Source organism: Rhipicephalus sanguineus, chromosome 8, assembly GCF_013339695.2.
Source record: "Rhipicephalus sanguineus isolate Rsan-2018 chromosome 8, BIME_Rsan_1.4, whole genome shotgun sequence".
Lineage (NCBI taxonomy): Eukaryota > Metazoa > Arthropoda > Arachnida > Ixodida > Ixodidae > Rhipicephalus > Rhipicephalus sanguineus.
Window position 1 is genome coordinate 15,646,361 of NC_051183.1, and position 14,725 is coordinate 15,661,085.

Consider the following 14,725-nt stretch of genomic DNA (forward strand, 5'->3'; position numbering starts at 1 on the left):
AACAATTTACAGGGATTTGTATAGCTTCATCGCAAGGAACGTCCAACATCCAACAGCTTCTACATGCTGATATAGGAGCCTTAAGAAATTTAATACAGTAGAATCATGAGACACAAATAGCCTTCTCAAAGTATGCTAGTCAAAGTGGCCTGTTTCGGGTTTGGTGGAAGTGATCGGCCGTCAAATGCGAGAATGATTGATTTGAACACATTTACCGAAGAGTACAATTCTCCGCATGAGATGAAACACCAAAGACTGATAAGTACAGTTTAATAAAGACGCTGATCGCCATGCAATCATCTAGCCCCGACCCCTTTCCTAAAAAACGCCCAACTGCGTCCGAGAGCCGTTTCTTTATAATTATTTCTTCCGTACATATAAACAAAACTTCCATTAAAATACATCCAAAAGTAGTTGTGGTAATATTTCTTAGACACAATTCTTTCGTACACACAGCACAAACGTTAAGGAGAAGTAGGTATTCAAAATGTCGCCATTTTTTTTTCCTTTCAAGTTATCTTGATGTTTCAATGTTTACTTACACATTGTGTGCTGTGTCTGAAAGGCCTATGGCCCAGTAACGTCTGTAACATGTTCTATCACTTCGTTTCGCCCATGTATCTGCCATGCTGTCAGCTGAGAATGGCAGTACTGGAAATAAATAAATAAATAAACTCATTCATTCATACTGTAAAGTATAAATGATTAAATAAACCATTCATGAACAGAGCAATACAGTTCTACATATTAGATCAGCCCCTACTCTAACATGCTCTACGCCAGCAGATGAGGTACCACTGGCAGATCGACAAACGTTATGCAAACTACGTTCATTAATGGAATTCCTCTAAGTACTCCTAAACAGGCAGCACACCGCACCTGCTCAATTATTATTATTATTTGGTTTGAACACATAGAAAGCACGAAGACACAGAGGAAATAGGGAGGGAACAGGCTGACAACTGCCACCTAAAGGGGCACTACGCCTGCCTGCTCATTTGAGAAAGGGGAGCATAGAGGAAAGGAAGATAGGGGGAAAGAAAAGGGGAAAAAATAGGGAAGAGAAAACTAATAACACAGACGTAAACACGAATAAGTGGTCACATAGAAAAATGTCTATAAGCGCGAGGCCATATCGGTATTTTTTTAAGAAAGTAAGTAGGGCTCGATGGGCCTGTTCACGCCGAGCCGCACAACCTCCCGGGAAAAAGCTATCATCGAGGTTCGTACACGTAAGACTAATAAGTCCATGTTCCTCAAAGTACAATGCAAATAATACATGTGTGCAATGCAGGCATCCTGTGAGTAAAGGAATGCTCCGGAAAACACTGTGGTGAAGAGGAATGCCCAGTGCTGCAACGACATCGCCACAGCGCCATATTACGCACAGAAAATCGAAAATTCGCCACACCGATGACCAGAACATTGTGAGTGAGCTTACTTTAGGTAATCACTTCAGTTAATTACAGCACACTTCTTCATGTTTTAACGCGATGGCGTTAAAAAGTCCGTGCTGCAGAAAATGCGGTGTCGGTGTCGGCGGCGTTGGTTTTGAGCGCCAATCAGTCAGTGAATGAGGCGTACACCGGGCTATACCACCTTCATTCGGTGCCACAACCACAACAATCACCTGATGCTCGCCGCTACGAACGTACAGTCTGTGCACGCGTACGTGCACGACCTCGAGAAATACTCTCTGCTCACAGAAACTGGTGTGTTAGAACTTTCTGAAACCTGTAGCGATGGGCCCACTGCAGTTACGGGATTCCAATGTGTCGTCCACGGCAAGCGGCTTCATTGCAGATGTAGCGGCATGGGCACATATAAGAACACGGCGACGCGCAACTTCAACGTAGGCCGCATTCCACTTTGCCGCCAGACACCGAACACATACAGACAAGCAGCGGAATCGGCGAGGTCTGCGTTGCGCACATCACTCACAATCACAAAGACATTGCGCTCGCGACCATCTACGTGAGAACTGTGAAGAACCCCCTCCACACATGCACACGGGTTCGTGAAACAACGGACAAGTATAAGCTCTACATATCGGCTTACCGCGTTCCGTGTTCGTAACACCTATGTTGCTGTTGGTATCGTCCCGCAACTGTAAACAACTGGTTATATAACACATGTGCGACTCTTCAACATATGTATCTGCGTATACCATTTGCGCTTATTTTTAGCGTCATTTCGTAACGTCTCGCTCAATGTAAAGAATTGCACCACAGTCCCCTTCCCGCCGCATGCTTCGCGTTACGTCGATTCCCACGGTACGCGGGATCTGCCGAATCTTTGGTGAAAGCCCCGTTGATATCTGAAATGATCGATAGCTACGAGTCGTAATGTTTTGTTTCGGCAATAAAGATTTTAAGCGAAACTTCTACGAGTTACATATTTCAATGGCGGCAGCATAGTTCGCGAAGAACCCGGCGCCGCCGAGTGTACAGAAATGCGGGTGTACACAAATAGGACCTCAAAGGTGCGCAAGTCACATGCCTATTTGTATGCGCCGTTTTTCAATCACTGATAATCTCTAGATCGTGGGCTCGTCGGTAGCCTGCCGTTTCCGGTTTGTAGAGTAGGGTAGAGTAGACCCTAGAAGCTGTGGCCCTTACCCACACTGGGGTATTGGCCAAGAACCGGTTAGTTTTTAAAGGCAAATTTGAAATTGAAGTTGAAATCTGGGGTCGAATTCACAAAACTTCTTCTTTTCGTAGGTGCGCTTTCCCATCGGTCGGCCGGCTTTGTTAATGATATGTCCCCCATCGTGATTGGCTGAAATATTATGTTCAGAAAATTTTTAGTGTAAGACCCTCTTGTTAATACGGGCCCCGCTCTTTTATCGAGGCCACCTATAATTTCACGTTGCCACATCTCATTGTTGCCTTACATTGTTGCTTTTCATTTTTTTTCACGCTGTTGCTTTCTGTAGCAACACAAGTGTTGCGCTGCAAGACACGTGAGTGAAGGTCCAATTCCTGGCATGGAGGAAGGAAAACGTTAGGAGGGAGCATTGCGCAATGCTGTAGACAGAAAGCAAGAGAGAAAACTAGTTGAAGGGCTCCTATATCGTACATGTCGATTTTCGAACATTACAGAAAAACACTTGTTGTGGTAAATAACGTACATCAACTAGCAGCGATACTTAGACGCCATCACTATGTACATCCTGTAGCGTTCCTTGTCAGCGTGTGGGTCATGCACCCTCCGAACTTCTTCCGTGACGTCGGCCAGGAGCTGGGCCTTTTGTTCGTGCGGAACCAACTGGGCGATCGGGAGCACACACATCTGAGTATCTGAAATGCACAAATTATTCAGCGATCATAATGAGAACTCTTTATTTCTGAAAAAAATACAAAAATTGATGTGGTCCTACCAAACTAATGTTATATCGGGTTTTACGTGCCAAAACAACCATATGATTACGAGGCTGACCCTAGTGGAGTGATACGGAAATTTTGCCCATCTGGTGTTCTTTAACGTGCACAAAGAGGGTTCAATTAAAATTGAGAACGACGCAGCGAGCGATGGAAAGGAAAATGATAGCTGTAACCTTAAGAGACAGGAAGAGAGCAGAGGGGGTCAGGGAACAAACGGGGGTTAAGGATATCATAGTTGAAATCAAGAAGAAATGGATATGGGCCGGGCACGTAGCACGTCGGCAGGATAACCGGTGGTCATTAAGGGTAACTGACTGGATTCCAAGAGATGGCAAACGCGTGAGGGTGAGACAGAAAATTAGGTGGGTAGATGAGATTAAGAAGTTTGCAGGTATAACGTGACAGCAGAAAGCACAGGACAGGGTTGATTGGCGGAACATGGGAGAGGCCTTTGCCCTACAGTGGGCGTAGACAGGCTGATGATGATGATGATGACATCGCACAGTACACGGACTTCAAGCATTTCGCCTCCACATACCTGCCACCTCCGCGGCAGAAATCGAACCCGCGACTTTCGGGTCAGCAGCTGAGCACCGCAACCACTTTACCACCCAGGCTGAACCCCGCAGGGGCGTCTGTGGAAGCAGGCGTTTGGTGTGTAGCGACACCACGGACCCGAGCTAACGGGGGGGTTTCGACCCCCTCCCACGCCTCGCCGTGCGTGGCTTTGCCGTGTCCGGGGAAAAGGGGATCCTGGGGGTTGAGCCGACGCCGGGTGATTGGACCTTTAAGGCCCCCCGGAAGAGGCAACACACCCCTTTGGCCCCGGCTTCACGTAGACGGCACCCCTGGGCTGACCCACCCAGGGGAAATCGGCAGTCGCCTTTTCCTATCTCTTTCTCTCCCCACATCTTCGTCTTTCTCTTACTTTTAATCTTTCCTGTCTTCTCCTCTCTTCAATTTACTTCCGTTTTTCTGGGCGGCGAGGGTTAACCTTGTGTATGTGCCCTCTCTTGGGCACATTATATTTGGTTATAGTAGCTGTGTACAGCTGGCGTAGACATACTTTATAGCAATATAAGTGTTGTTGCGTCCCCATGTTGGGCTCCATGGTGGGCGGCTGGCATGGCTGCCGAAACTATACATAATCTATGGCCTCAACCTCATTTCCTCCCCTGAATGATCGCCGTCTCACAAAGAGAGGGCGCACCGAAGAGACTTTCAACGCCTTGTTCAAACCCACAGAAAATTTTCCACGGTTCCACGTAATCCACTGCGAAACACTAGAAAAGAACGCAAGAACGATCTCTCCTTTTCTTGTATCGAAATGCCTCTCCGACACACTCGGTCAAGGCTATAAGGCTACAAGAATGGCTAGTGGGGACCTTTTGCTAGAAGTTCAAAGTAAGACCCAGTATGAAAAACTTTCAAAACTTGCCTCTTTTGGAAGCACCCCTGTCTCTATCACACCACACCGATCCCTCAACAGTTCCCGAGGTGTAGTATCTGACCAAGACCTGCTTGACTTGACTGAGAGTGAGCTCCTTGAGGGCTGGAGTGAACACCATGTGACGCACGTACAGCGAATTAAAATCAGACGTGACGACAAAGAAATCCCGACAAAACACCTGATTATCACATTTTCGACAAGCACCCTACCAGAATATCTCGAAACAGGCTACCTGAAGCTTAAGGTCAGACCTTATGTACCCAACCCGCGGCGTTGCTTTAAGTGCCAGCGTTTCGGCCACGGCTCTCAGAGCTGCCGCGGCCGTCAAACCTGTGCCAAATGTAGTTCGCACGATCACCCTGCAGACGACTGTGTAGAAGTTCCCCGTTGTGCAAACTGCGAGGGTGGGCACGCAGCCTACTCTCGTAGTTGTCCCGCGTGGAAAAAAGAAAAAGAAATAATAACACTCAAGGTAACGGAAAACATCTCCTTTAAGGAGGCGCGAAAACGCCTTTCTTTTCCACAGGGAACTTCATTCGCGGACGTGGCACGCAAGGGGGCAGTGTCACAAAGGTTCGCGGCGGCCGCACGTACCACGCACAGTGGACGGGCGGTAGCGCCATCTGCCCCCTCAGCGGAAGCAGCCCGTACTGCTCCGCAACCAAAGGGCATGCAGGCCTCCGGATCTGCAGGCCCGGAGCCTTCTGTTCAGGCAGAAAGCCCCAAAACACTGACACCCGTCCGCGTAAGCCGCGACCGGGCATCCAGCGCTTCTGCCGATGTGATGGACACAACGGCAAGCCCAACGGCGCCTCAGGCGCCGAAGGAGCGGCGCAGCTCGTTGGAGCGCGCCAAAAAAGAAAAAGCCCGCATCACAGGGCCTGGAAAGGGCTCTGTGACTTAAGGTAATAGTTCTTTCAGTACACACAGCACTAACTTACACTCAAAATGGATACACAAATTATACAATGGAACGTCAGAGGTCTACTAAGAAACCTCGACGATATCCAAGAGCTGCTACATGAACACTCACCAAAAGTGCTGTGTGTGCAAGAAACACATTTAAAATCCAAAAACACGAATTTTCTACGCCAATATGTCATATTCCGAAAGGACCGGGATGATGCTGTGGCGTCATCTGGTGGCGTAGCCGTTATAGTTAACCAAGGAATTGCATGTACCCACTTACCACTCCAAACATCCCTTGAGGCAGTGGCTGTTCGAGCCGTCCTATTCAACAAACTGATCACAATCTGCTCACTTTACATACCCCCGCAGTGCCAACTCCAAAAATATGAATTCGAGTCCTTAATAGACCAACTTCCAGAACCATTTCTGGTCCTTGGAGACTTGAATGCACACAACAGTCTATGGGGTGACTCTCGCTGCGATGCGCGAGGTCGTCTGATTGAACAGTTCCTTTTCTCTTCTGGCGCATGTCTCTTGAATAAAAAACAACCAACATATTATTGCCTTGCAAACAGAACATACTCGTCCATAGATCTCAGCATAGCGTCTCCATCACTTCTGCCCCTAATTAAATGGAAAGTTATCAATAATCCATACGGAAGTGACCACTTTCCAATACTTCTGAACACACTAATTACAAATGAATGTCCCAATCAGGCTCCAAAATGGCAGATTAAGAAGGCCGATTGTGAACAGTTTCGGAAAGTTACACTGTTAAGTTGGACGGACATGTCTTCCTTAAGCATAGACGCAGCTGTAGAATACTTTACATCATTTCTGATTGATGCCGCAACCAAATGTATTCCACAATCAAGTGGACACTCTGGAAAACGACGAGTTCCATGGTGGAACAGTGATTGCAGAAATGCGCGTAAGAAACAAAACAAAGCATGGAATTTGCTTCGCGACTCCCCGACAGCGGAGAACCTTACAAATTTTAAGATTATCAAGTCTCAAGGCAGGAGAACGCGCCGACAGGCTAGAAGAGAGAGTTGGCAAAAATTTCTATCAGGCATCAATTCATACACACAAGAAGGCAAACTCTGGAACATGATTAGTAGGGTAGAAGGACGACAAACACATTCACTGCCTCTAGTAAACACACAAGGCGACAGCATAGAAGACCAGGCAAACTTTCTGGGCGCACATTTCGAACAAGTGTCCAGCTCGTCGCACTATTCCGAGGCTTTCCAACGCTACAAGACAACAATAGAAAAACAGAAATTAGAGCGCAAATCCACAAAACACGATGCGTACAACAGAGCTTTCTCCTTAGCTGAGCTGCAGGCATCGCTAACCTGCTGCAGTAGTTCCGCCCCAGGCTCCGACCGTGTGGTATATGACATGCTGAAAAACCTACCTGCCGAAACGCAAAAAACCTTACTTTCCTTGTACAATGCCATCTGGTTTTCCGGCGAGATCCCCTCGTCTTGGAAAGAGGCGATCGTCGTTCCCATTCTTAAACAGGGCAAGGATCCATCCTCCGTTGCGAGTTACAGGCCCATCGCACTTACAAGCTGCCTGTGTAAACTTTTTGAAAAGATGATAAACCGCCGTCTTATATATTTCCTGGAAACAAACAATCTACTTGACCCGTACCAGTGCGGATTTCGCGAGGGTAGATCCACCACCGACCACTTGTTACGTATCGAGGCACAAATCCGTGACGCATTCGCCCACAAGCAGTTCTTTCTTTCTGTGTTCCTCGATATGGAAAAGGCTTACGACACAACATGGCGCTTCGGAATACTAAGAGACCTGTCCCACCTTGGTGTACGTGGTAGAATGCTAGATATAATAGAGAGCTACTTGTCGGATCGTACGTTCCGTGTCCGAGTAGGAAATGTTCTATCAAGACCATTCCTTCAAGAAACCGGAGTGCCACAGGGTGGTGTACTTAGCTGTACACTCTTTATAATCAAAATGAATTCCTTGCGTCTTTGCATCCCACGGAATATGTTTTACTGCACATATGTCGATGATGTACAGGTCGGCTTTAAATCGTGCAACCTCTCGATGTGTGAGCGGCAGGTCCAGCTAGGTTTAAACAAGATCTCTAGATGGGCAGACGAAAATGGCTTCACACTGAATGCACAAAAAAGTACTTGCGTCTTATTCTCCCGAAAGAGAGGCCTCCATCCCGATCCAGATATTGGCCTATATGGACAGCGTCTGTCGGTAGAAACGGAGCACAAGTTCCTAGGGCTTATCCTAGACACGAAACTCTCCTTTATAACACACATCAAGTACATAAAACACAAGTGCATAAAAACAATGAATGTTCTAAAAGTATTGTCACGCACTGCGTGGGGTAGTGACAAGAAATGTCTGATAAATTTGTATAAAAGCCTCATACGCACTCGCCTAGACTACGGGGCAATAATCTACCAGTCTGCGACACCAAGCGCCCTAAAAATGCTTGACCCTGTCCACCATCTAGGCATTCGGCTATCTACGGGCGCCTTTCGCACCAGCCCCGTGGAAAGCCTCTACGTCGAATCGAACGAGTGGTCGCTACACCTCCAGAGATCTTACCTATCTTTTGTATATTTCCTCAAAGTAAACGCAAACAACGAACACCCCTCACACACTACAATCAATGAGCTGTCTGCTTCTGAACTTTTTCACAACCGTCCTTCGATGAGACAGCCGTACTCACTTCGTGTAAGGGGCCTAGCTGAAGAAATGGGTGTGCCACTTCTCGAACACTGCCTAATGGCTCCCGCTACCTATCTCCCGCCGTGGCAGTGGCAGCTTATAGATTGCGATGTTTCTTTCGTCGAAGTTACCAAGCATGCGCCACTAGCACACATCCGTACACACTTCCTCGAATTACAATACAAGTACCCACACCCTGAATTCTTTACAGATGCCTCAAAGTCTAACATTTCCGTGTCGTATGCAGCCGTTGGTCCATCCTTTTCCGACTCCGGTATTCTGCACCCTGATTCCAGTATCTTCACGGCAGAAGCGTACGCCATACTTGCGGCAGCTAAACACATAAAACAATTAAAACTACAAAAGGCAGTGATATACACGGATTCATTAAGCGTAGTGAAAGCTTTAAAAACTATGACAAAACACACAAATCCGGTCCTTGTCTCGCTCTACTCTATTTTATGCACGATCTACTCACTTAAACAACATGTCGTAGTGTGCTGGGTGCCAGGGCACCGCGAGATACAAGGCAACGTGTTGGCGGATCAGCTAGCAGCAACCGCCCACGAAAACAGTCCCAATACGACTGTAGCTATCCCTCCACTAGACTTAAAACCATTCCTCAAAAGAAAGCTCCGGGCCTTTTGGCAGAGCACATGGGATAGGCACACACAAAATAAACTGCACGTTATCAAGCCGCAACTAGGTAACTGGCCGCCAGTATCAAAATCACGCCACACAGAAGTTACACTCTGCAGACTTAGGATTGGCCACACATACAGTACACATTCATACATTCTGTCCGGAGGCGATCCACCTGTGTGTGACCATTGTGGCGACCCCCTCACTGTACTCCACACCTTACTGCAATGCAGGGAACTAGACGCTCTCAGAAAAAAGCATTTTTCATCTATATACCTGCAGTACCCACTCCATCCTGTTATGTTCATTGGGAGAGAACCCCATTTTAAATATCAGTCCCTTTTTGCATTCCTAAAAGATCTACACAATTTTAACGTTATTTTTCCAGGCGCCCCGTAGCGCGGCCTCATGATTGAGGCTGCTGCTACGGTTTCCATCAAAGGAAGCACCTGCCTCCCGGCCTTTGGGATCAAAGGCCTTGAGGAGGCACTCGTGCTGTTATCCCGTTTTTCACTTGTAAATACCATGATCACTCGTCATTTATCCCACAACCATAGATCACACCACTTGTCACTGCCATAATTTTAGACTGTATACACATTTTTACGCTTCTTTATAGCGCTTGATTTTAGGCCTCTATACAGCCACAATACACCCTATCATTGTATCACTGGTCATCGCTAACACCACATAAAAGACATGGCGCTCTTTGGCCACCCATGGCCCTTGCGCCAAAAACCCACTAATCAATCAACCCAGGCTGATCCCTACCAAAACTGTGGGTTTGGTTCGATTGGCAAGACCCGCCGCGGTGCTCGCATGGTTTTAACTGCTAACCCAAAGGTCGTGGGATCAAATCCCGGCCGCGGCGGTCGCATTTCGATGGAGGCAATATGCCAAAGGCACGTGTACTTAAATTTAGGTGCACGTCAAAAAACACCCCAGGTGGTCGAAATTTCCTCAGCCCACCTCTACGGCGTCTCTCATAATCATATGGTGGTTTTGGACGTTAAACGCCAACAATCATTATATAATCACTTCACAGTAACCGGCACTTGAGGTTGCTCCAATCACAAATGCTAAGGCATAGACTATTCATTGCACTTCCATTTGACAGTAACTGCAGACGTGTTGGCAGCGAGTACTGTTTTATTGTAATATGTAAATGAGGCCCATTCTTTCTAAAAGGCCAAAGCGATTTTGTTTCTATGTTGTCCAACGAGTCATTAAGGATATCTGGTGCATGGGAAGACCTCAGGCGTTCATCATGCCCTGCTCTAGCACGGTGGAGGACAAAACCTTCTCTTGGAGAAAAGTTCCGGAGTCCTTAGAATCGTGACAGTATACGCCAATGTGCTTCATGTGTCACATGTACTACAAACACCACTTACGACATTTTCTGAAATAAAGAAAGCGCTTGTCTTTCAACTTCGCTACGTTTGTGTGTTTTTGTGAGCGCTGCGAATTCCACGCACACGAAATCGCCCATGTTGAGTGGCCACACAAATTCGTTTTCAACGTCCTTTTTTTTTTGAAAACACGTAGGCACCATGCAACGAAGAGGGATATCAGGAAGCATGCTGACCGATGCCACTTGAAGGTAGGCTAAGCCGGTCCTCTCCTCTTGAAATGAAAAGCTGCCTACATTCTAGGCTACATGTTCCTTGTATTCTCGTGTTTGTGCAGCATTTGTTCGAGCGAACATAACTGTCGCAGCACTTGAGAGGCAGTTTGCAAGTGCCTACCGATCGACTGTGACAACGTCTTGGCAAAATTTTATGTTATGTGTGCACATTTCGTTTGTGTGGATATTTGTATTTGGTAAAGTTTTCAGTTGAGTGGACACTTTTTTTGTATTGAAGAACTGTGACTAAGTGTGCGAGTGTTCATTTATGTGCCTATTTGTATAGTTTTGTGCTTGTTCACTACTTTGCGACGACAACTAATGTGCAAGAGAAGGGGAGTAGCCGTAGCTACACATTGGCACCAACCTGTCCTTATATACATTTAATAAAAATAAAAGCCGGAACCACACATATGAAAGGAAGGACAGACACGAACGAACAAAATGACATGATTATGATCAACATGACTGCTGAAACATAAAACAAATGAGCAGAAAAATGCAATACATGCCGATGGATGGATGGATGGGTGAATGAATGGAAATAGCTTTATTCACCTCCTGTGCAGGGTGTTGCCACCTGCCGGGCTAAGCCCATGTGGGGACTGGAAGGTCAAGCCTCCTAGCCCTGTCACGGGCGTGCTGACAGCAAGGACTTGGAGGATATGGTCGTGCGACACGAGAATATCTAATGTGCTTAATCAACTATACGAGCGGCGCACTAAAACCTTTGCATATATAGTGCTCTCACTGCTGTCTCTGTTTTCCGTCATCTTCCTTCTGGTGAAATATGGCTTCCTCTCCCGTTTAGGGCACGCCTTTTCTCAGTAATGCTAGTTAGAGCAGGCGTTCAACGACTGACACTAGGACATAATTTGAGGTCAGCCTCGATTTGCGTAGCCAGGCCCATTTTCATCTCTTCATTGCCGAAAATGCAGCTGCAGTGCATGTTTTGAAGATGCGCGTAACGTTGGCAGTCTGATCATAGAAACATAACGTATAGTCGGAGCGGGGGATGCATGTGTTAGCATAACGTCAGTTGCTCTGTGAAGTAAAGAATTGGGATTCCTGTGCATGAGCGGAAAAGCTCCGAATGTCGAATTTTCTTCATTTTTTTTTTTTTTGCTGAGGGGGTTTGGACGCAATGTATAGTGTTTTATTTTTGATAATGTATAAGTGATCAGGCTAAATGTACATCGTGTAAGTACGACGTGATAACTAGTGAAAAAGATTTGTTGCAAGTGTAGCGGCGTCTGTATGTGCTATGGTACCTTACTTGTGCATTCATTTGCGCTACAATATTATTTCAAGACGTCATACGTGTAAGCTCATATTGCAACGCTAGAAAATGAAGACAACTGCCCCTACACTAATACTTGAACAGAGAAACTGCCCTGAAGGAGACATGTGGTCTTGTCTTCATCAGGGCAGTTGCTGCCTTACCCGCCAAGGTGGTCTACTGGTTATGGTGCTTGACTGCTGACCCGAAGGTCGTGGGCCCAGCCACGGTGGCCGCATTTTCGATGAAGGCGAAAATGCTTGAGGCCCGCGTACTCAGATTTACATGCCGCTGCAGTCTTCGACTATGGGACCCTCGTCTGTATATTTTTTGTATCCCCATTTTTGTGTATAATATAATAATAAATGACTTTGACTTTGACTTTAATGAACCCCAGGTGGTCGAAATTTCCGGAGCCCTTCACTACGGCGTCTCTCATACTCATATCGGGGTTTAATGACATTAAACCCTAACACACACACACACACACAAACACACACACACACACACACACACACACACACACACACACACACACACACACACACACACACACACACACACACACACACACACACACACACACACACACACACACACACACACACACACACACACACACACACACACACACACACACACACACACACACACACACACACACACACACACACACACACACACACACACACACACACACACACACACACACACTAGTTGCTGCCTTGAGGCAGACAAAACAAAACTGTTGGAACGTTAGCTCAAGCGACACCACCTGTTCAAGAAGTTATCATCTTTTTGGAGCCCCCTTCTTCCTCTGGACTTCTGCCTCATACGGAATTTTTTTTTTCTACGGTTCTTACTCTTCTGAATTCAGTAGAAAAGTCCCCGCGAGAAAAGGACAGACAACGGGTTATCTACTCAAGTCAAAGACAATCCAACTAAAATGCGTACGCTTCTGTAGTACTCCGATGACTATACCCAACCAAAAGACTGCATGTTAAGCACTCACCGAGTGTTTCCTTCTCAGTGCTGCCGGCATATGTAACAGACCTCACGGCTTCGAGAACAGTGGGCACCAAGCCGGCCTTTTCCAGATGTCTTGACAAAAAGTGAATCTGCTCCTTTTTTCCCATGTCCTGGCTCTTCGGTACGAATTTCAGCAAGACCTGTGAATGACTGACCGATTAACTGTAACCAAGCACTGATGCAATGGTAGCGATAATACATGATTGATTGATTGATTGATTGATTGATTGATTGATTGATTGATTGATTGATTGATTGATTGATTGATTGATTGATTGATTGATTGATTGATTGATTGCAATACGACCAATAACGAATACTAAAATAAGTGGAAAAAGCTTCACGGTTGTTGTCGCTTCGCCTACTCAGCTTACGCCTCACGCGCGACATTCTCGGACATTTCGACGTTAGTGGCCAAAGTGGACTTACATTGCAATACAACCAGGGCTGGGCAGTATCGCGATACAAGAGTATCGCGATAGTATTTCAGAGATACTTTTGAGTATCTGTATTTCTGTATCGAGATACATTTGAAAAATGTATTTGTATCTCAGTAGTGAAATACATTTACGATGTATCGCCTGTATCGCGATACTATGCTGGACACGGGTATCTCGTTACATTGTTTTTTTTTTTGTCGGAAATGAGCTGGGGCGTGTTTCCAAAGGGGGAATGGCGTTTTTTTTCTTTTTTGTGCCAAGACAAGCAAAAGCGCGCTGCCGGTCGCCGACAGATAGAGCGGCGATGGTTTCCGCTCAAGCAAAGAATGGTCCATGTGGTAAAGCGCGCGACGCCGCAGACGGCAGAATCGCGGGGGCAGTGTTGTCGGCCTCTGCCTACGATTTGCTTAAAGTGTGCTATTTCTAGCATAGCTTAGTTTGTTCGCCAAGTATGTCGATTTCGGTGTCCAATCCTTGTTACTGTTGCTGTGAAATAGTGTATTTTTATTGCAATTGATACTTGTAATTATGTCAATATTGCTAATTATCTACTTTGTCCACCCCCTCCCCTGCAATGTCTTAATGGCGCTGAGGGTACTGTAATAAATAAATAAATGAACTGAACGTTTCGATGCGCTGTAACTTTAAGTACAACATTATGCTGCACTAACAAGTGTCTTTGCGTCCTTCAAATAAAAAAGTATTCCAGTATCTGTATCGCTGTAACTGTATTCCGGAATACTTTTTTCGTCTTATTGCAAAAGTATCTCCGAAATATCCCGTTACGTTAAAAGCAAATGTATCTCAGTATCTGTATTTTAGGCTTCCAGTTCATGTATTTCGATATCTGTATTCTGGAATACTTTTCTGAGTATCTCTGCCCAGCCCTGAATACAACAAGCAGTTAAATAAGGGATGATTTATGGCCGTATTGCTTAGTTTACACATCTTTATAAAGTGTGAAAGTAGTCAGTGTGATGTTGACCTGCAGAACAATTTGTTCCTCAGTTGACTGACTCAGTACAATGACACACCAAATTATTCACGACGTTACTAATAAAATCAATTCACTCGTTGCAGTATCACGAGGAAGAAATGGCAGCAAGAAAGAAGGTATTCCGCAATCGTTGTAGAATGCATTCAGCCTATGATGCTATGCCTCATGCATCACACCTGCTACGAGAAATCGTTTTCGTTCGAGATTTTGAGCATTACTGGGGAAAGTTATCGTTGTCTAAGTCGTCATTGGAT

General features: G+C 46.0%; 1 protein-coding gene across 3 annotated transcripts in view; it reads right to left on the reverse strand.

Annotated features, from left to right (window-relative positions):
• Nucleotides 1-214: 214 nt before the first annotated feature.
• Nucleotides 215-14,725, reverse strand: part of LOC119401437 (juvenile hormone acid O-methyltransferase) — a 21,980-nt gene continuing 7,469 nt past the window's right edge. For 2 of the 3 annotated variants that reach the window (XM_037668255.2, XM_037668254.2), the window contains 2 exons: nt 13,018-13,174; nt 215-3,299 (listed from right to left, as the gene is read on the reverse strand). In XM_037668255.2, the coding sequence (XP_037524183.1) occupies nt 3,136-3,299; nt 13,018-13,174 (321 nt within the window). In that variant the 3' untranslated portion in view covers nt 215-3,135. Of the gene's footprint in view, nt 3,300-13,017; nt 13,185-14,725 lie in introns of all 3 variants that reach the window. The other variant, XM_037668256.2, reaches the window with a different exon arrangement.